This window comes from Urocitellus parryii, chromosome 15, assembly GCF_045843805.1.
Source record: "Urocitellus parryii isolate mUroPar1 chromosome 15, mUroPar1.hap1, whole genome shotgun sequence".
Lineage (NCBI taxonomy): Eukaryota > Metazoa > Chordata > Mammalia > Rodentia > Sciuridae > Urocitellus > Urocitellus parryii.
The window spans coordinates 12423209-12443569 of NC_135545.1; the positions used below are offsets into that span (position 1 = coordinate 12423209).

A 20361-nucleotide genomic window follows, 5' to 3' on the forward strand; every position below is an offset into this window, starting at 1 on the left:
ACACACACAGTGGCAAGCAGGCATGGACAAGTGCAGGCCAGTATAAACAAGCAGACAAATCTTGTGGACAGCTACACGCTCAACCACACACACCTACAGAAGATGCAAACACACACACACACACACACACACACACACACACACACACCAGCAAGCCCCTGCCCCGTGCATTGTGGTATCACTTTCCCAGATTCACTTCCAACATCTAGGGAGGGGGCGGTTCGAGCGGCCAACTAAGCAGGAAGTGTGAGCACTCAGCCCCTTTCTGCTACCTTCACACTCCTGGACAGTGATGGGTGGGAGGCGGGGAACAGATGGGGTTGCATAACAGGGTGGGGAGGAGGCTCAGGATAAAAGGTCCAGCTGAGGCTGCAGCTGGTGGACGGCGGTCAGACCAGGACCATGGAGCTCAGTGTCCTCCTGCTCCTTGCTCTGCTCACAGGCCTCTTTCTTCTGCTGGTCAGGGGCCGCCCAAAGGTCCGCGGCCGGCTCCCACCAGGCCCCCGTCCTCTGCCCTTCTTGGGGAACCTTCTGCAGCTACAGAGAGGAGGCTTGCTCAATTCCTTCCTGAGGGTGAGACAGATGGACAGGGCCCTGCGGTGGGCTGGTCGCTGCCTCTGTACTTGGGGATCCCTCAGCAGGAAGAGCAAGGCCTCCTTCCAGCTCAGGGGTTGGGTGGGGACGGCTGGTGTGTGAAGGGCCTGAGCCTGAATCTTGATGGAGAGTGGTCAGATGGCCAGAGGCATCCCTGCTCAGCTGGAGCTGTGCGAGGGGCACTGTCCTTGAGGGGGTGGGTGGCCGTGTAGAGGTGTGTGGATGGTGCAGACCTTTGCTGTCCTCCGTCACTCTCGGCTGTGACCTTGGGTGCCTGCCTATCCCTGGAAGAGAGGAACAGGGTGGCACCAGTCCAGGGCATATTATTTCTGCCAACAAGAGGGAGCAGAGGCTGGCCTGAGTCAGGGCTGGGACCAGGCGAGGGAGGGGAGGGCAGGGAGAGGGCGGGTAGGGAGCGTTTTCCCATAAGAAGCAGATGTACCACACTACGGGACACTCTGCATTACTTACCAGGCTCTGTGTCACTGCTTCAATGTAAGATTTCAAGGTTAATTGTTTACTTATTAATAGCTTATCAGTATCCATGACCCCACTTTCCAGTGGGGGAGCTGGAACCCTCACAGTGGCTCCCAGCTCCTCTGTCTCTCTCCCTTGGCCTACAGACCACACTCCTGAATCTGGGGCCCATTTTGTTGTTGTTGTTGTTTTGCTTTTGGTATCAGGGACTGAATCCAGGGGTGCTTAATGACTGGACCACATCCCTAGCTCCTTTTAAATTTTTTTTTTTTAAATTTTGATACAGAGTCTAAGTTGCTTAGGGGCTCCCTAAGTTGCTGAAGCTGGCTTTGAACTTGCCATCTCCTGCCTTAGCCTCCTGAGCCGCTGGGATAACAGGTGTGCTCCACTCACTATGCCCGGCTGTGCCACCGCTCTTTAACAGAGTTTCCCCTCCCTGTAGTCATGGCACCAACTGTGGCCACACTATCAGAATTTGCTGTGTGCTCCAGTTCTTGGTCTCTCTCCACCTCCTGTCTTCATGAAAATTGTTGATATGATCAATAATCCCTATTCTTTAAAAATTCTGAAGGAAATTAAACTGACCAGGAAATTTTCATCTGCCTAAAACCAGTTTTTAAAAAAGTCTTGATGCTGTCGTGTCAGATAGTAGAGTGTGTCAGGAAGGTCATGGAAGGAGATTTTCATATCGTGTGGGGAAAGTCAGATGCCGGTTGATGTCGAAGCCCCCGTTTACTATGAGATTCCACAGTTCTGCGTATCCTGTGTGTTTTATGGAGACAGTCTAGAATGTCCACAAATGCTGTAGCACGCAGTTCTCATTCGTTGGAGAGTAACATCCTGTCACAGTGACACAAGGGTATGACATCTTGTCCCTGCAGGGGCGATGTCTGGAGATAGTGAAGGAGATCACTGCTGGTGAGACAGTGTGGAGTGGCCTGGAAATTACTGCCAGCAGCTGCTCTGAAGAGGTCAGTAGTTACCTGTTCCCACCTGTAACTACTGTGATTAAAGAATTATCCAAACCTAGTGCCCCTGAATATCTGGAACAGTGGCAGGTTCAGGGAGATAAGCTGCAGGACCTTCCCTTGAGGAGTTGACAGTCTGGTTTGGATATAAAATAAATTCAAATGTTAATTAGATAAAGTTAAAGTGTCCCCTGGGTGGCACTGAACAAAAGCAATCAAATAGGACATTTAAGATCATTTTGTGGTCCAGAATAGGTTCATTCTGTAAGAATTGAGCAGAGCCTAAAAACTGCATGGAGTTAAGATTAATGGGGAAAAATGCCATTTCTGAGGGTGTTGGGGGAAAAGGGAAGAAGGAATAGACCCAGGAGAATGAGAGTATGACATGGGTAATAGAGAGGAGATAGGTGTGCAATGATGGCAGCTTGGGGAGGAACTAGCTAAAGGCAGCAGTGAGAAATAAAGTAGTCCATCTGGCCAGGCAAGATAGTCTCCTGGTATCTTAGTCTGTTTCCTCTTGCTAAAATAAAATACCTGAGGCTGAGTACTTTATAAAGTAAAGAGTTTTATTTAGCTCACAGTTTTGAAAGGTGACACTCCAAGATCAGGCAATTTCATCTGTTCAGCCTCTGGTGAGGGATCCCTGAGCTGTGTCACAACATGGTGGAAACAAAGAAAGGGAAATAGTCACATCCAGAAGAGGCAAAGTAAGAAGGGTGGCCTCATCACAATCTCAAGAACTAACGCACTCTGTGAGGCCAGCATTATTCCCTCCTGAGGGTGGTGCCACCGTGAGCTAATTTCCTCTCACAAGGCTGCACCTCTTCAGGCTCTGCCTCCTCTTAACACTGCTATACTGGGGACCAACCTGATGATCCCACAGCACATGAACTAGGTAAGAAGCCAGGGGTAACTGCTCCAGATAGAAAGAGCTCTGAATGCTGAATGCTGGTGAGCTCCAGTGGTGATCCCCAGAAACAACCAGATGGATCTCTTGGGCACATTGTTTGGGAGGTCTGTGGCCTGATGGAACCACGGATGCTTACAGCCTTATAAGCTTGGAGCAGTGCAATTCCAGACTGCTTGGCTCAACTCCATGCTGAGAGGTCTGGGGCTTGCTGACATGCCCCTTGGAATAGTCTTCCAATGCTTCTGTTTGTGGCTCAGGAAACCTGTGGCTGCTTCCCAAGGCAACTGTGGTGCAAGGTAACTGTGTGGGCTTTTTTTTTTTTCATCGATGTCTTAATGATGATGAAATTCAGCTGGTCAGAGGGAGAGGAACAAAGACAGACTATAGCTGAAGGGATTCTGACCGTGGAAATGTACAGGGAAGTGTTCCCCTGGGGAGCATGCTCCTGGGGGGTAACAGGCACCCTGTTTCCCACCCTTACAATGCCCTGTAATCTCTCTGAGGATCTAATAATATAGTTAATATGTGTGCAATGTCTAGCTGGTGCAATGCCCTGAGAAGCCTCTGTGTTAGAGCCTCATCAAGCCTTGACCTTGATTGCAGGCACATAGCTCCTGGGAACAGAAGTACTTGTTTGCTTGATAACTACAATGTTTCACTAAGAGCAGACAATGGACTTTCTTGAGAACTACACAAAGCTCCTAATATTACATATTGTAACTGTAGAATGTAACTACAGAATAAACAACCTTACTGATATGCTAAACAAGAATGTAGTTATGGTACTACTGACCTAGTAACCTATTGGTATAAATGAATGTGGCTGCTTGGACAAAGAGCCACTCTGTCACTTTCCTGCCTCTGCACCTTGTCTCTGTCTCCTCTTTATTATTATTCCTTACTTACAGCCTCTAATAACTACTAACATTTTCACTTTAAAATCAACTTTCTAGCTTTTAGTTGTAATTTTATAATGATGCTTTAAGATTTCTATTAAAATTAACAAGGTTATGGCTGGGCATGGTGGAACACACCTGTAATCCCAGCATCTGGGGAGGTTGAGGCAGGAAGATCCCGAGGTCAAAGCCAGTCTCAGCAAAAGTGAGGCACTGAGCAACTCAGTGAGACCCTGTCTCTAAATAAAATATGAATTAGGGCTGGGAATGTGGCTCAGTGTCCAAGTTCCACTTAGTTCAATCCCTGGTACCCCCTCCCCAAATTAACAAGGTTATGTATTAATTTGTCTAGTTAGCTTTTGTTTATTTGGGGCTCAGAGTTTCAGAGGTCTCAGTCCATAGATGGCTGACTCCATTGCTCTGGGCCCAAGGTGAGGCAGCCCTTCATGGGGGAAGGGTGTGGAGAAGGAAATCTGCTCAGGGCATGGTGGGGTCAGAAAGTAGAGGAGAGAGGGGAGAAAGCAGGGGAAGAGACTGCAGGGCTGATGCACCCTTCCAGGACATGCAACCAGTGACCCACCTCCTGCAGCCATACCCCACCTTCCTACAATTACCCATTCAAGCTAGGACATGTTGATTAGCTCACAGCTTTCATAACTGCATCATTTCACCTCTGAATATTCCTGCATCAACAGGAGATTTTGAGGGATGGTTCATATCCAAACCATAACATATGCTGTTCTTCTGGGGGGTTATTTCAGTATCATCAAGCCCACCCCTCCTTTTTTTGGTACAGGGGATTGAACCCAGGGTTTCTCTACCACTGAGTCACATCCTCACCCCTTTTGAAGACTTCTTTATTCTATTTCTTTATTTATTTTGAGACAAGTTTGTACTAAGTTGCTTAGGACCTTGCTAAGTTGCTGAGCCTGGCTTCAGCCTGGCTTCGAATTTGCAATCCTCCCGCCTCATTTCCCAAGTTGCTGAGATTACAGGCATGTGCCACCATGCCTGGCATAAAAAAGAAACAAAAACCAAAAACATAAAAGCAACTTTTGACACAAAACACTTATTAGTAATAAGTGGTCTTTTATGCAGTCTCCTTTTGATTAGGACAATAGCTATTTATTTTAAAATATTTTTTAGTTGTAGATGAACACGATACCTTTATTTTATTTATTTTTATGTGGTGCTGAGGATTGAACCCAGAGCCTCAAATGTCCTAGACAAGCACTCTGCCACTGAGCCACGCCCCCAGTCCAACAATAGCTATTTTAACTTTGAAACTTGATTGACTTATTTTATGTCACCACCCCCACCCCATTTTTCTTTTCTTTAGTCTGATCTGTTTCTCCCATTCTCTCATCTGTTCCTTCACATCTTTTTAGGGCATCTGGGTTTGGACATGTTTTATCCCCATTCTTCATTGTAGCAAAGATTTCAATTTTCTTGCAGGAAGAGCTTGCGGGAAATCAAATAAGGTCTTTTTAGGATTCTGGGTGGCTTGTCCTTTGGCTGTGGTTGATACAGGAGTAGCCTGCCTCATTTTGGGGGAGTCTTACATATGCAGGCAAGCATCATTGCCCTGGGAATATCTTCCTGATACCCGGATGTGGCGCTGGCTTCAGGCTGTCTGGCATCCTGGGGGCCACAGACCCAAGCTGATTCTCTTACTGAGTTTTGTCCTATAGGCAGAGGCTTCAAGTGCATATTATTTCATTTTAATTGTTTTCCATGTATCACAAGGGATGAGGCAACAATTAGTCCCTGCTGGATACAGACCCCCCCCCCTTAATCTTAAGACTTCCTAGACTCAAGAACTATAAGAAGTACATCTTGCCAGTTGTAGTGGTGCATGCAAGGGTGTAATCCCAGCAGCTCAGGAGGCTGAGACAGGAGGATTGCAAAGTCAAAGGCAGCCTTGGCAACTTAGCAAGGCTCTAAGCAACTTGGTGAGATCCTGTCTCAAAATAAAAATCCATGGGGATGTGGCTCAGTGTTTAAGTGCTCCTGGGTTCAATTCCTGTACAAACAAAAACAAAAAGAAAAAAAGTACTCTGTTCTCTCTGTTTTATATAAATTATCCAGTCTCAGCCATCCTGAGACTTGATAAAAAAGACAAACAAACAAAACAAAAAACCAAAACAAAAACATATAAGGCAATGTGAGGTAGCTGAGCTATGATTGACATAAAGCAGTGTGATATTTTAGAAAGTGCTGGGAGATATTTTAGATCACATGGCCAGGGATACACATGGTCCTGCTTTGTTTCTGGTACAGACCCTGAAAGAAGCAGAGGAATGGCACCAGGGGGAGCAGTGGTGTCCAAAGAACCTGAACAGGAACCAGCTCAGGGGACAGCATGGAGGTTGATCAGAGTAAGCAAGGGGCGAGGGGAAGAAGTCAGAGAAGCGAGAGACCACAGGGTTTGCAGCTGGGTAGACCAGGATGGAGACTGTGGTGTCATTCTCAGTGACATGGGGAAATTGGAGGACTTGGAGAGAGTTGGGATCCTAATCAACTGACCCTTGGTAGGCTTGCTCTGATTTGGAGAGCTGTGGATCCATTTTCAGGGGTGTAAGAATGGGTTCAAGAAGCCAGTGAGGAGGCTTTGCAGAGACCAGTGCAAGACATCTTCATGTAACCTCAACCATTTTTATGATTTCTGATTCAAGTTGTTATTGAAGTTGAACATCATTATAACATGTGCACAGCTTGCCGGGTGCAGAGGTGCACACCTGCAGTTCCAGCTCCTCAGGAAGCTGAAGCAGGAGGATTGAAAGTTCTAGGCCAACTTTAGCAATGTAGTGAGAATAAAAGGTGTTTCCCACAAGACCCTCCTCCCTCAGCCGCCAGCCCCCTTCCCAGGACCCAGCCACTAAGGGGTCAATGCACAGCTACATCTGGGGATGTAGCTCAATGGTAGAGCGCTTGCTTTGCATGTGTAAGGCCCTGGATTTCACCCCCAATATCGCCCCCTACCCACAACAGACACGATGTGCACAGTGCAATGAGTTTCAATCAGTTGAACACACTCCTGTCACTGACATGCAGATTACATAGCAACAGGGCTGGCCCCCAGGACACCTCTCTTGGTCCCTTTTTTGTGACTATTCTGCCACTATCTGGAGACCATGAGGGCCTGGTTTTCTACATTTGAACTTCAAGTAAATAGAAGTGAATGTAAACAAAATGTACTTTTGTGTCTAATGGCTGTCCCTCAGCATTCTTTCTGTGAGTTTCACCAGTCGTTGGTTGTAGCTATATATTTTGTTCTTTTTCTTGGCTCCATAATATTCCATTGCTGGCATCTGTCACCATGTATTTATTAATGAAAAGCCACCTATGAAGGTTGAGATTGATTTTTTTTTGAGGGGGATACTGGGGATTGAACCCAGGGGCACTCAGCCTTTTTATATTTTATTAGGAGAGAGGGTCTCTCTAAGTTGCTTAGGGCCTCACTAAATTGCCAAGGCTGGCTTTGAACTCATAAACCTCCTGCCTCAGCCTCCTAGGCTTCTGGGATTACAGGTGGGTGCCACCGTGCCTGACCAGATTGACTTTCTGGTGAAAACATGTAGACATGTTATGGGGCAGGAATTTGAGGTTAAAGTTGCTGAGAATGTGCATGTTTGGCTTCAACAAAGACATTGGCCTCCACAGCTGTGGGTTCTATATTTATAAATTCAACCAGTTATGGGTTGAAAACTGTGTAGAAGGGGCTGGGGATGTGGCTCAGTGGTAGAGCACTCGCCTCACATGTGTGCGGCAATGGGTTCAATCCTCAGCACCACATAATAAACAAAATAAAGGTATTAAAAAAGAAAATTGTGTACAAAAAAGTTATTGAAGATATAATAGGGGTTTTTTACATTTTTCTTTAAACAATATAGTACAAAAACTATTTACATAGTATTTACATTCCTCCAGGTTTTTCAGTAATCTAGAGATGATTTAAAGTACATCAAAGGATGAACATTTATTATATGCAAATACTACACCATTTTAAGTACTTAACTTTAGCATTCGAGGGGTTTTGGTATTCCAGGGACGTCCTGGGGCCAGTTCCTGTGGATGCCAAGAAGTGACTGTACTGCCCAGCAGTTTCCCAAGTGGCTGATACGATGGCTTTTACCATTTCATGGGCAAGGCTAGAAGGCCATCACTGTCCCTTCATGTCTGCCAAGTGGGTGGGTCAGAGTCGTGCTCTTAGGAAATGGTCAGGAGGCGGAAAGCAGTTGGGTCCCAGGAGATTCTTTGAGAGGCGCAGGAGATGTGGCCAGGCTCAAGGGCACAGGCAGGATGGCATTAGAAATACTGAAGCATGTGGATGCTTAGGGCCCAGCCAATCAGAGTGGACCTGTCTGGACTGTGCATTGACCCCTTAGTGGCTGGGTCCTGGGAAGGGGGCTGGCGGCTGAGGGAGGAGGGTCTTGTGGGAGACACCTCTGGACCAATCTGCATCTGAGCATTTCATGGTTAACAACGGAGGTGTGCATGGACTAACATCAACCCTGGTGTGGATGTGCTTGGCAGCTTCGAGAGAAATATGGCGATGTGTTCACCGTGTACCTGGGACAAAAGCCAGTGGTCATGCTGTGTGGGACAGAGGCCATACGGGAGGCCCTGGTGGACCAAGCTGAGGATTTCTCTGGTCGGGGAACACTGGCCATTGCTGAGCCAATCTTTCAGGGATATGGTGAGGACCTAGAAGTCCCTAGGATGGGGTGGGATGGAAGATGGGACCTGGGGAAGGGGAGTCTGAGAAGGGAGGAAAGGGGTGGGGACAGAGCCAGACTCCTTCCAACTTCCTCTGCAACCCGCCTCTCCTACATCCCCAGGTGTGACCTTTGCCAATGGAGAACGTTGGAAAACCCTTCGGAGATTCTCTCTGGCCACCATGAGGGACTTCGGGATGGGAAAGCGGAGCATTGAGGAACGGATTCAGGAGGAGGCTCAGTGTCTGGTGGAGGAGCTGAGGAAATCCAAGGGTGAGGCCCAGGGATGCACAGGAAAGAAAGACAGTGGAACAGAGAGGGATGTGGGGTGCACAGCAACAGAATGACAGAGAGGTACACGTGGGCAGAGAGAGAAGGGCAGAGACAGAGATACAGAAACAGAGAGATGGGAATGGAGATGGAGATGGGAAGTAAGAAACCAAGAAAGTTAGGGAAAGAGATGTGAAGTTTTTAGCATCCAAGACAGACTGATACTCTTGCCATTCACTTGTGTTCAGGGAAATCAATTTATGGATTGATCATATGTGTCAAAGTCAAAATTAGGACATGTAAAGAAAGCAAAGAGAAACAACAGATTGGCAGACATGGAAAATAATGAACTGTGTTTTTCTTTCCTTGGGTGACATGCCAGCAAGCAAAAGAGGCAGGGGCTGTGTTCTGCTCTGGGGCAGCCCCAGGACACTTCTGGTGATGTTAGATTCTTCATAATGTGGCCTGTAGGTGTCAGGCCCTTTATCAGCACGTCCACCCCATTTATACCAGGCCTTCATCACCACTCTTAGCCACACTTCTCAGGAGACTCTGAGACATCTATGTGGAGCCTGGAAGGAGTGACAGGGACAGAGAGACTGATAAGAAGGACAGAGGAATAGAGCGACAGAGACAGGGAAGGAGAAGGAGACAGTGATGAAAAAAAGAAAGAGAAAGATGAGAGAGAGACAGAGGGGAAGAGAATGAGAGAGGTAAAAAGAAACAAAGGAAGATAATTGGAGACAGAAAATTAGAGGGACAGAGAGACAAACCTCAAAGAAAGGTCTGCAGAGGAATGAGCGAAAGCAGGTGAGATCCAGAGACAGGGGTCGCACTCACCCGAGGTTCCTGGGCTCCCAGCCCCCTCCCTCCCGGCATCAGAGACCAGGACTGCACCTGCCAAGCACAGGCCTCAGGGAGCAAGTGAAGAATGATTCAAGCAAGACCAGAGAGCCCTCGGGGTGCAGAGAAGACACTACCTGGGTGTGGGAGTGGGGGGTGCAGCCATTGGGGCTTCTAAATCTGCACAAGGCATTGATGGAGCTCAGCTCTGCAGCCCTGTCCCAAGGACTTGACTCTAGGAGGTCACACAGTCAGAGGTGGGGTCCAGAAGAGAGGCAGGGGAGTGGCCAACAGCACGCTCTGTCTCTGGGTCTGAATGCTGCCCTCAGGAAGAAGAAGCTGTGCAACCTTCCATTATTCGACCTGTCTGACCAACTGTAAAGTGGTAGGTCATAATAGAAGAGCATCTTCCTTACAAAGTTTTGGTGAAAACTGATTGAAAGAATATGTGAGTTCTAAGAGTAGGACCTGACAGTCTGTCTAGTGCAAGCTGTTACAAATATTCTTTTATTTTGGAGCAACGGTGGACAGTCACAGAGAGACGGGGCAGCAGCCAGATTGTCCCCAGGCTCTGGAGTCTGTGACCTGTGACCTGCCGCCTTCTCCTCCTAGGAGCCCTCCTGGACCCCACCTTCCTCTTCCAGTCCATCACCGCCAACATCATCTGCTCCATCGTCTTTGGAGAACGCTTTGACTATAAAGACCGAGAGTTCCTGCGGCTGCTGGACATGTTCTATCAGTCATTCACGCTGATCAGCTCCTTCTCCAGCCAGGTCAGTGGCAGGAGGAGAAGAGGACGAGGGGGACATTCAGGGAGGTGGGAAAGAATGGTCAGCCCTGGGGGCAAAGAAATGATTTAGGGCCGAAGAAGGACAGAGACCACAGGGAGAGAGAGGGATGTTGATTCCTGGAGGGGAAGAGAGGGAATGGAGTAGGAAGGTTGAAAGAAAGGAAGGGGAGGGAAGGGGAGGTAGAAACACAGGGTCAGAAAGACTAAGAAACTAGGGCGTGGCTGTTCATGGACAGGCTCAATTGATATGGTCGAAGTGGTCATTTACTGAAAGCTCTCTCCAGGTTCAATGCCGTCCCCATCAAAAGGCCAGGTGTTTTAATCGTTTTTTTTTTTTTTTTTGCTGCTCACTAAAGATCTGACCAGAACAACTGTAGAGGAGGAAAAGTTTATTTAAGGATTTAAGGGCTCAGGGTTTTAGGGGTCTCCATCCATAGACAGCAGGCTCCGTTGCTCAGGGCTCCAGATGTGACAGGAGCCACAGGCAGGAGAGGGTGGCAGAGGGAAGCAGGTCACATGGTGATCAGACAGCAGAGAAAGACACCACTCTCCAGATACAAATATATACCCAAAGCCACATCCCCAATGTCCCACTTCCTCCAGCCACACCCCACCTGCCTCCCGTGACCATTCAGTTAATCCCACCAGGGATTAGTTCACTGATTAGGTTAAGGCTATAACCCAATAATTTCTCCTCCAAACTTCTGGGGGACACCACATCTAAACCATAACACCAGGTGATATTCTCTGCAGAACTAGGAAAAACAGGTCTAGAATTCATTTGGAAGAATAAAAGACCCAGAATAGCCAAAGCAATAATGAATTAGAAGAGCCTCAGTGGAGGCATCACAATATCTGGTCTCAAATCATACTGCAGAGACAGAAATGAAACAGCATGGTCTTGGCCTTCCAACACTCACCAAGACCAGTGGAACAGAATGAAAGGCACCAGACAAATCCACACAGACACAGTCACCTGATCCTTCACAAAGGTGACAAAAATATACATTGGAGAAATTTAACAAATGGTGCTAAGTAAACTGGGTATTTATATGTAGAACATTGAAACTCGATCCCTATCTTTAGTACACAAAAATCAACTCAAAGTGGATCAAAGACCTAGGAATTAGAGAGGTAACTCTGCAACTGCTAGAAGAAAACTTAGGGGCAGAAATCCAACATATTGGCACAGGCACCAACTTCCTTAACAAGATCCCTAAAGCTCAAGAAAGGAAGCCAAAAATCAATAAGTGGGATGCCACCATATTAAAAAGTTTCTGCACAGCAAAGGACATTAAAGAGCATAAGAGAGGGCCTACAGAATGGGAGAAAATCCCTGCCAGCTACTCCTCTGACAGAAGATAAATACCCAGAATATATAAAAAACTCAAAAACTATACCCAGTTGATAAATGGGCAAAAGATCTAAATAAACATTTTTTTTTCAAAAGAAGAAATAAAAATGGCCAACAAATACATGAAAAAATGTTCAACGTCCACAGCAATCAGGGAAATGCAAATGAAAACTACATTGAGATTTCATCTGACTCTAGTCAGAATGGCAATCACCAAGAATACAAATAATAATAATTTCTGGTGAGGATGTGGGGAAATAGATACACTCATATATTTTTGGTGGGAATGAAAATTAGTACAACCACTTTGGAAAGCAGTACGGAGATTCCTCAAAAGGTTAGAAATAGAACCACTACATGAACCAGATATCCCACTCCTTGGTATTTATCCAAAAGACCTAAAATAAGGATATTATAGTGATATGTAAATAATAATGTTTATAGACGTGCAATTCACAATAGTCATATTATGGATCTAGCCTAGGTGCCAATCAACAGACTAAGATAAAGAAAATGTGGTGTCTATACACAATGGAGTTCTACTCAGCTATAAATAAGAATGAAATTATGCCATTTGCAAGAAAATGTATGGGTGGGAGAAATTAAGTGACATAAGCCAGATTCACAAAGTTATGGATTGAGGTGTCTCTCAAAAAAAAAAAAAAAAGAAGAAGAAGAAAGAACTGGGTGTGGTGGTGCACATCTATAATCTCAGTATCTCAAGAGGCTGAGTCTGGAGTATCAGGAGTTCAAAGCCAGCCTCGGCAACTTATCCAGACTGAGTCATTTAGCAATTCAGTGAGACCCTGTCTCTCCATGGTTAAGTGCCCCTGGGTCAATCCCCAGTACCAAGAGTAGAGGGACAAGATTGGGAGGTATGGAGAAGGGGAGGATTGGCGAAGTACTGGGGGCTGAATAATGTTAATTCTGTGTACAAATATCATACAAGGATTCATGTATATATAAATCATGATGTCCTAATTAAGATGATAGTAGAACCAATAGAAAAAGGATGGGCAGAGTAGAGCAAGAGGATGGGGAGGGAAGGGAAGAGAAAGGGAAGGTACTGGGGAATGAAACTGATCGAATTAGAGTCTGTGCATGTATGAATATGGCATAGTGAATCGCACTGATATGTATAATTACAAGGTGCCAAACATATTTTTAAAAAATCAAAAAGGAAAAGAAAAAAGAAAATGAGGGCTTGGGAGAAAGAATAAAGGAAAAAAGAGAAGACAAAGAGACTGGGGATAGAGATTGATTCTGATGAGGGGTGGAGGAGGGAGAGGGTGAAGAGAGAAGGGGTGTGGGGGGAGAGACAGAGGCTCCCCACAGAGGCGTTGGGGCCCTGCTTGGCTGCCCTCCACGTGACTTGCTAGCTAGGCCCTGGAATTCCTCACTGCCCCTTCCTTCTTGCAGGTGTTTGAGTTCTTCTCCGACGTCCTGAAGTACTTCCCGGGCACCCACAGGCAAGTCTACGAGAACCTGCAGGAGGTCCTCACCTTCATCGGCCACAGTGTGGAGAAGCACCGAGCAACCCTGGACCCCAGCGCCCCCAGAGACTTCATCGACGCCTACCTGCTCCGCATGGACAAAGTGAGGCCTGGGGCGGGAGGTGGGGGGTCAGAGGGAGGTTGGAGGAAAGGAGTGGGGGGGAGGGGGCGGGAAGGACGGAGGAGGGGGAGGACTGGGGGGAGGAAGACCAGGGAAAGGAGGAGGGGGACTGACAGGAGAGGGAGAGGGGAGGGGCGCTGGGTGAAACAGGAGAAAAGACCCTTAGAGGCAGGAAGAGACTGGGGACAAAAACTAGAAACAAGCCAAAGAGACAGAGAGAGAGAGAGACACCAAGCCAGGCAGAGCCATGAGGAGGAGGGGAGAGAGAGAGAGAGAGAGAGAGAGAGGGAGGGAGGGAGGGAGGGAGGGAGAGAGAGAGAGAGAGAGAGAGAGAGAGAGAGAGAGAGAGAGACTGGGGGTTGGCCCTGCTGAGACCCAGGGACCCCCGGGGCGGGTGGGGGGGGAGACCCAGAGACAGAGGGCGGGGCCTGGGGGGCAGGCGAGTCCCCAGTGGGCTCCAGGCCCTGACCTGCCCTCCCTCTCCACACCTCTGAGCCCAGGAGAAGTCCAACCTGCAGAGCGAGTTCCACCACAAGAACCTCACCCGTACCCTGCTGTCCCTCTTCTTCGCGGGCACCGAGACCACCAGCACCACTCTGCGCTACGGCTTCCTGCTCATGCTCAAGTACCCTCACGTGGCAGGTGGGCCCGGGAGAGCGCGTGGGGAGGGTCCTCTGATCTCTCCTGGCTGCAGAGGTGGGGCTGGGGTCCTCCATGGATGAGAGGCAACCTGACCTCTGTTTCAGGAGCTGGGCAGGCCCAGGAGGTCTCCTGCTGAGCCAATGCTGTTGGTGATTGGGTCAATGACAAATCTGACTACCTGTTCTTCCAGTGCTTTTCCCATCTACCATCCAGCTGTCCATCTTTTATTGATTAATCCACTTGTATATTCACTGATCAGTTCATCCATATTTCATCCGTGGACAGTTTCATTCATTTATTTGGATTAATTCATTCATGAGTTGATGCTATTCACAAGAAGAGTTGAATGGACTGTTGGTCACTGATGACTTGGCTCATTCATTCATTCACACGACACCCACCCATTTTTTTATTAACTGGGTTTCATTCCTTTAACCTTCTATCAACCATCTTCTTGTTCATCCCACATTCAGCCACCCATCCATCCATTCATTCCTTCACTTATCCACTTAATGATGATTCATTTATCATCCTTCATTTATTCCTTTGTTTTATCAGACATTCACTAATTTCTTCCATTCACATGGACATGGCCCCATAAATCCAACAATTATGTGATTATCAATTCATTAGGTTCATTGCTTTATTTGCCAAAGAATCCTTTCTTAATTGATTCCTTATTCCATCCATCTATCAGTTGATAAGCTGAGTATACAATACATTCATTTGTTTGGTCATTTCATTAATTATCAATCTTTTCATTCAGGAATTGATCTGTTTTATTGATTTATGCATCCATTTCTTTATCCACTTGCTCATAGATTAATCCATTGATCTATTTCACTGTGATTTTCCTGAGGATTGAATGTGGTGTTCATCTGTAATGAACACATATGCACACAAATACTGGATCATTTTTTGTTCATCTTTGAGGGTGAAGTTTTGACAGGTTCTTAATGTGGAGTTATTAATCTAAAATTCCTTGTGAAGTTGTGGTGGATGTGGGGTGTGTGTGCACGTGTGTGCTTGTGTGCTTGCGTGCGTGCTGTGTGCCTGCAGGGTTTCTGTGCATGTAGGAGACAGATCATTATGTTCATTGAATTTGAAAGGGTTAGAATTCTAATTCTTGTTGCCCTCCTCTCATCACCCCAGCTGATTGCTCTGAAGTATATTAATGATGTAAGCTTTTGCCCTAGGATTTTCCTGGCTCACTAACCCACTGAAAGCAGTGTCACTGGTGAAATGCTTATGTGAAAAGAGGCTCATTGTGCCCCTCTTTGGTGTAGAAAGGGTCCAAAAGGAGATTGAGCAGGTGATTGGCTCACACCGCCCACCAGCCCTTGATGACCACACCAAGATGCCTTACACGGAGGCCGTCATCCATGAGATTCAGAGATTCGCAGACCTCATTCCCGTTGGTGTGCCTCACGTAGTCACCAAGGACACTTATTTTCGAGGGTTCATCATCCCCAAGGTGAGAGCAGCGGGCTCCATGGCTCTGTGTGAGCGTGCTCTGTTTTTTTAGCCTACAACCTCAACCTCTTGTGGGCTTCTCCATAGGGCCTCCTTGTTTCCATTTTTGTTTTGTGTTATCAATTTGTTAATTGTATGTGAGAGCTAGGGAATGGCAATATTTAGAAAATGTTCTTACTACTGCATTATAGTTATACATAACAGTGGGGCTCATGATAACATAATCACTCACACATTGAGTATAATTTGGTATAACTTGGTCACATGGTGATTCCAATGCCCTTTGCTTCATTTTAACCTCTCCTCTTCCCTCCTCAGTTTCCATTCCTATACTCTACTGGTCTTCTTTATGTTTATTTGTGGTTGTTGTTCTTTTTTTTACTCTTGTGCTTTATAGATATTCATAAAGGTGCAATTCAGTGTGGTATATTTGTGTACGTGCATAGCATGATTTTGTCAGTTTGATTCTGCAGTTCCGCCCTTTTCAGTTCCTCCTCCCTTCCCTTCAGTCTCTTTCCTCTACTCCACTGATCTGCTCTCTGTGTTCATGGGACATGCCCCCCCCCAACACACACTTATTTTCCTTCCTCTGCTCTAGCTTCTGCATATGAGAGAAAACATTCAACTTTCTGTTTCTGGCTTATTTCACTTAGCATGAATGTTCTCCAGTTGCATCCATTTACCAGCAAATCACACAATTTCATTATTATTTACGCTAAGTAAAACTTTATTGTGTATATATAAGATATTTTATTTATCCATTCATCTATTGATGAGCATCTGGGTTGGTTCCATAACACGGCTAGTGTGAATTATGCTGCTATAAGCATTGATGTGCCTGCATCACTATAGCATGCTGATTTTAGTTCTGTTGAATAAATACCAAAGAGTGGGATAACTTGGTCACATGGCGATTCCATTCCTAGTCTTTTGAGGAATCTCCATATTGCTTTCCAAAATGGTTGTAGTTTTCAGTCCCACCACAATATATGAGCATACTTTCCTCCCACATCCTGGCCAGCATTTATTATTACTTGTATTCTTGATGAAATGGAAGTGTCTCTTGATCTTTCAACCTTTCCTCAGAACACTGAAGTGTACCCCATCCTGAGCTCTGCTCTCCACGACCCGCATTACTTTGAAGAACCAGACACCTTCAACCCTGACCGCTTTCTGGATGCCAACGGGGCACTGAAGAAGAACGAAGCTTTTATCCCCTTCTCAGCAGGTAGGCTGGACCTGGGATCCCTTTGCAGACACCAGGGGCAGGTCCCATCTGCTCCTTGAGACACACAATGATAGGTCTTTGTTTTGTGAGCACTCAGCATATTCCAGTTGCTTTACCTGTACTGTTCCATTGCATCTTCACTACCACCCTGCGAGGAGACTTGAGAAGTGACATTATGTCCCAAGGCTCGCCTTGATGAGCAGGACCTTGGGCAAATGTTGGAAAATCTCTAGACCTGAGCAAAGTCACCTTCTTTTAAAAATGGAGCAACAACTAAAAACTAATGCAGCGCTGGGTCCAGGGGACGAAAAATAATGCATCAAACAAATCACATAAAGACACAGATCCTGCCCAGGAAACTTGTAGTTCAGCAGCTGAGATAGACATTCATCAACCAGTCCCCAATAATCATCCAATTAAATGATCTAATGCCCCTCCTGGGCTAAGAACTTCCAGACACAAAGTGTACACTAACAGGGTCAAGTATTATCATTAATCAGGTATTGGAAGCACAAAATAGGAAATACTAATTTTGGTGGGTAGGTGAGGAAAAGCTCACTTGAGAAACTCATTTCCAGGCAGAGGCCTGGTGGGTGAGTGTTGATCAGCTACTGAGAAAGAAGGTTCCAGGTGGAGGCAACAGCAGGGCCGAGCCAGGTGGCCCATGAGAGCAACTGTAAGAAGCACTAGGTGTAGATTAGGAAAGGGGCTGAGGGTGAAGAGCTCAGATGGGTGGAGCCTCGGGGGCTGGAGAGGAGTTTGCTCTGATGCCTGAGCATGGGGCTGAGGAAAGTCTTGGACACACTTGTCCCTGTTCCCACTCTCTACTATGGCTTGGTAAAAGAAAATTTTAGACAGATTAAATTTTGTAGAATTAATTTTAGCTAAGTAACACTTCATGAATTGACCACATCCTGCAGTGGTGAAGATTTAGAGAGTTCCACCCAGCTGCATGGGCAGGTAGCGTTGCAAACAGAAAAAGGAACCAAATAGCAGAAATAGGTGGGTTAGTCTGGCTCCCTGCGCTGCCTTGGATAGATCAGAGCGGTTTGCACCCTGCAATTGGCTGAAGCACAGTGCTGGGACTGGCTGAGCCTTGGTTACTTGTTCCAAGAATGTGCTCTCATGTTCCATTGCCCTTTGGTTAATATGAGATTAGGGTGCAGTTTACTCAGTGGGGTTTAGATTAGATTTAACTATTTAACTTGAAAGCTCCACCCAAGGAAAACTCAACATCTAGGTTCCTCGTCTTTGGGGAGGAAGGAAGGCCCCAGAAACAAGTTCCTAATTATGAGTTTCATCAGTGACATCAGTGGCCCAGACTCTGGCTCAGCCCCCAGTTCTGTACAAAGTGGTCTTCTGGGTCCTTGTTCTGTCTTCAGTGAGAGCAGGGAACACATGGGGTGGTGGATGAAGGTCAGCTCCCCATCCAGTAGCCCTGTCCTAAGTTTAGGGAGAGACAGAGACTTAGAGGAGTAAGGACTGAAACAGAGCTAAGCAACGGAGAAGAGATGGGGACTAGACAGAGAGAGGGACAGAGACAGGGAGATCATGGCAGAGGAGACAGTCTGTTAGAGACAGAGAGTGAACCTGAGACCACAGAGGAAGCAGAGAGAGAGAGAAGTAGAAACAAAAAGGAGAGAAAGAATAGCAGCATCCGGAGGAGAAGAAGGCGGGGCAGTGGAGGAAGAAGAAGAAGAGACAGAAAAAAGAGAGACAGAAGTAGAGAGGTATATTTAGAGGGATATGAAAAACATGATAGGGACATAGAGGTATAAATAGATGAGAGAGGTAGAATAGGCAAGGAATTTAGATAGAAGAAAGTGAAAAGAGAAGAAAATATAAAAATGAACATAGAACAGTGCGTGTCATGTGTATTTAATGACAAGTATAGACTTTGCCTGAACAGAAAGAGGCACTGAACCAAAGAATGTGAGCATCAAGGAGATATCAGAAGGTGTACAAACAGAAAGACAGTTCTAGGAATGGGGAGGGTGTGCTGAGTGGGAGACAACAGGCCTTAGCTTGTTCTGGAAAAATCTGGGTCACCGAACCAGTTTCAGCAGAACCTGCCCAGAGATCCACCCTGAGTACTTCCAAGGTCCCATCTCCTGACATCTGGAAATGCCAAAAGAACACAGACCCCTTGCCAGACGCATCCACACAGGCACAACTTTGCAGCAGCTTGAAAGGTGCAGCGGATGCCTGGAATCCTGCCCTCCACTGGGCTTCCCAGGGCGGTCAGATTGCAGATGAGGAAGGACTGAAGCACCTGGAGGCGCTCTGCGTCCCTGCCTGACTTTTCAGGCCCTCTCTGTCCTCCTTCCTCTCTAAGCCTGTGGTCTGTAAACAAGAGGGGGTTTTCCAAACCCTTCTGAGTATCCATCTGAGGGAAGCCATAGAAACCCTGCTCATGGGCATTGGTCTCATTCACAACTTTATGAATAATTTTTTAAGGGAATTCTTGGAGCTGGTGGATTTCAGGTTAAAACTAGAAGAAAACCCAGAGACAGACGTAACACAGAGTGCCAGAAACACACACAGCCATGTTCCTAGACGCAAGACTACTAATCTAGGATTCTTAACAGGAGCCACATGTTAGTCTAAGAGTTTCTACAAATACTAACTTTACCTGATAGGCACTGTTCTCATATGAGAAGTGAAAAACACTAAAAAATGTCAGAAATATATGCTCACTGAACCCACATACCTTGACACACCCAAGCACAGATTAGTCCTTATCTCCTATGTGGCCACTGAACCTTTGATAATCAAACAAAAACTACATTTTCTTTCCAACAAAATGAACATGGGATAAGATCTGTACCTCATTTCAGATTTGGGAACTCTTTCTAAAAGAGTCCACACTGAATATCAGGTTAAAGGTCAAGCCTATGGTAATCCATTGCAGTGCACAGGTGCGTGGGCATTGGGGTGTGGTGGGTACACTGGTCCTGAGCCCACACGGTGATCCTCTGTGCCCACAGGGAAGCGCGTCTGTCTTGGTGAAGGCATCGCTCGCAACGAACTGTTCCTCTTCTTCACCACCATCCTCCAGAACTTCTCTGTGGCCAGCCCCGTGGCTCCCCAGGACATCGACCTCACTCCTAAGGAGAGTGGTGTGGGCAGAGTAGCCCCAACCTACCAGATCCGCTTCCTTCCTCACTGAATGGGCTGATGGAAGAGGGCTGAAAGATTCCAGGGTTATTAAGTTCCCTTTTTTCTTTGAAAAAGTAGGTGATGAGTAGTTATCTTGAGCTCCTGGATTCTTGTTCTGAGGGCATAATATCCTGTTGTCACAAAAGAGGACTAATAGAAAAGAGAGCAGTCCAATAATATACCATGCAGAACATTTCAGTATGTTTCCAGGATTAAAGCCATTTAATTCTCAAAGTATTTGATCAGCTAAAGAGATAGGATCCAAAAGATCATCATATCTTGAATATGATGATGTAACTTCAAAAGATCCAAGCTGTTATTATTGTCCTGCCAAATACCCAATAGATCGTTTTTAACCTTCTCCCAATCCCATTGGGAAGCATTGTATTTGGCAGCAGTAACACACACGTATTTATAATCGGCTT

At 46.4% G+C, this 20361-nt stretch overlaps 1 protein-coding gene across 1 annotated transcript; it reads left to right on the top strand.

Annotated features, from left to right (window-relative positions):
* Window positions 1–402: 402 nt before the first annotated feature.
* LOC113178013 (cytochrome P450 2B1-like) lies at window positions 403–19946 on the top strand. The gene is made up of 9 exons (XM_077792804.1): window positions 403–573; window positions 8382–8544; window positions 8687–8836; window positions 10289–10449; window positions 13240–13416; window positions 13935–14076; window positions 15363–15550; window positions 16636–16777; window positions 19765–19946. Exons 1-9 carry the CDS (start codon window positions 403–405, stop codon window positions 19944–19946), a joined length of 1476 nt encoding a protein of 491 aa, XP_077648930.1.
* The last annotated feature ends 415 nt before the right edge of the window (window positions 19947–20361 follow it).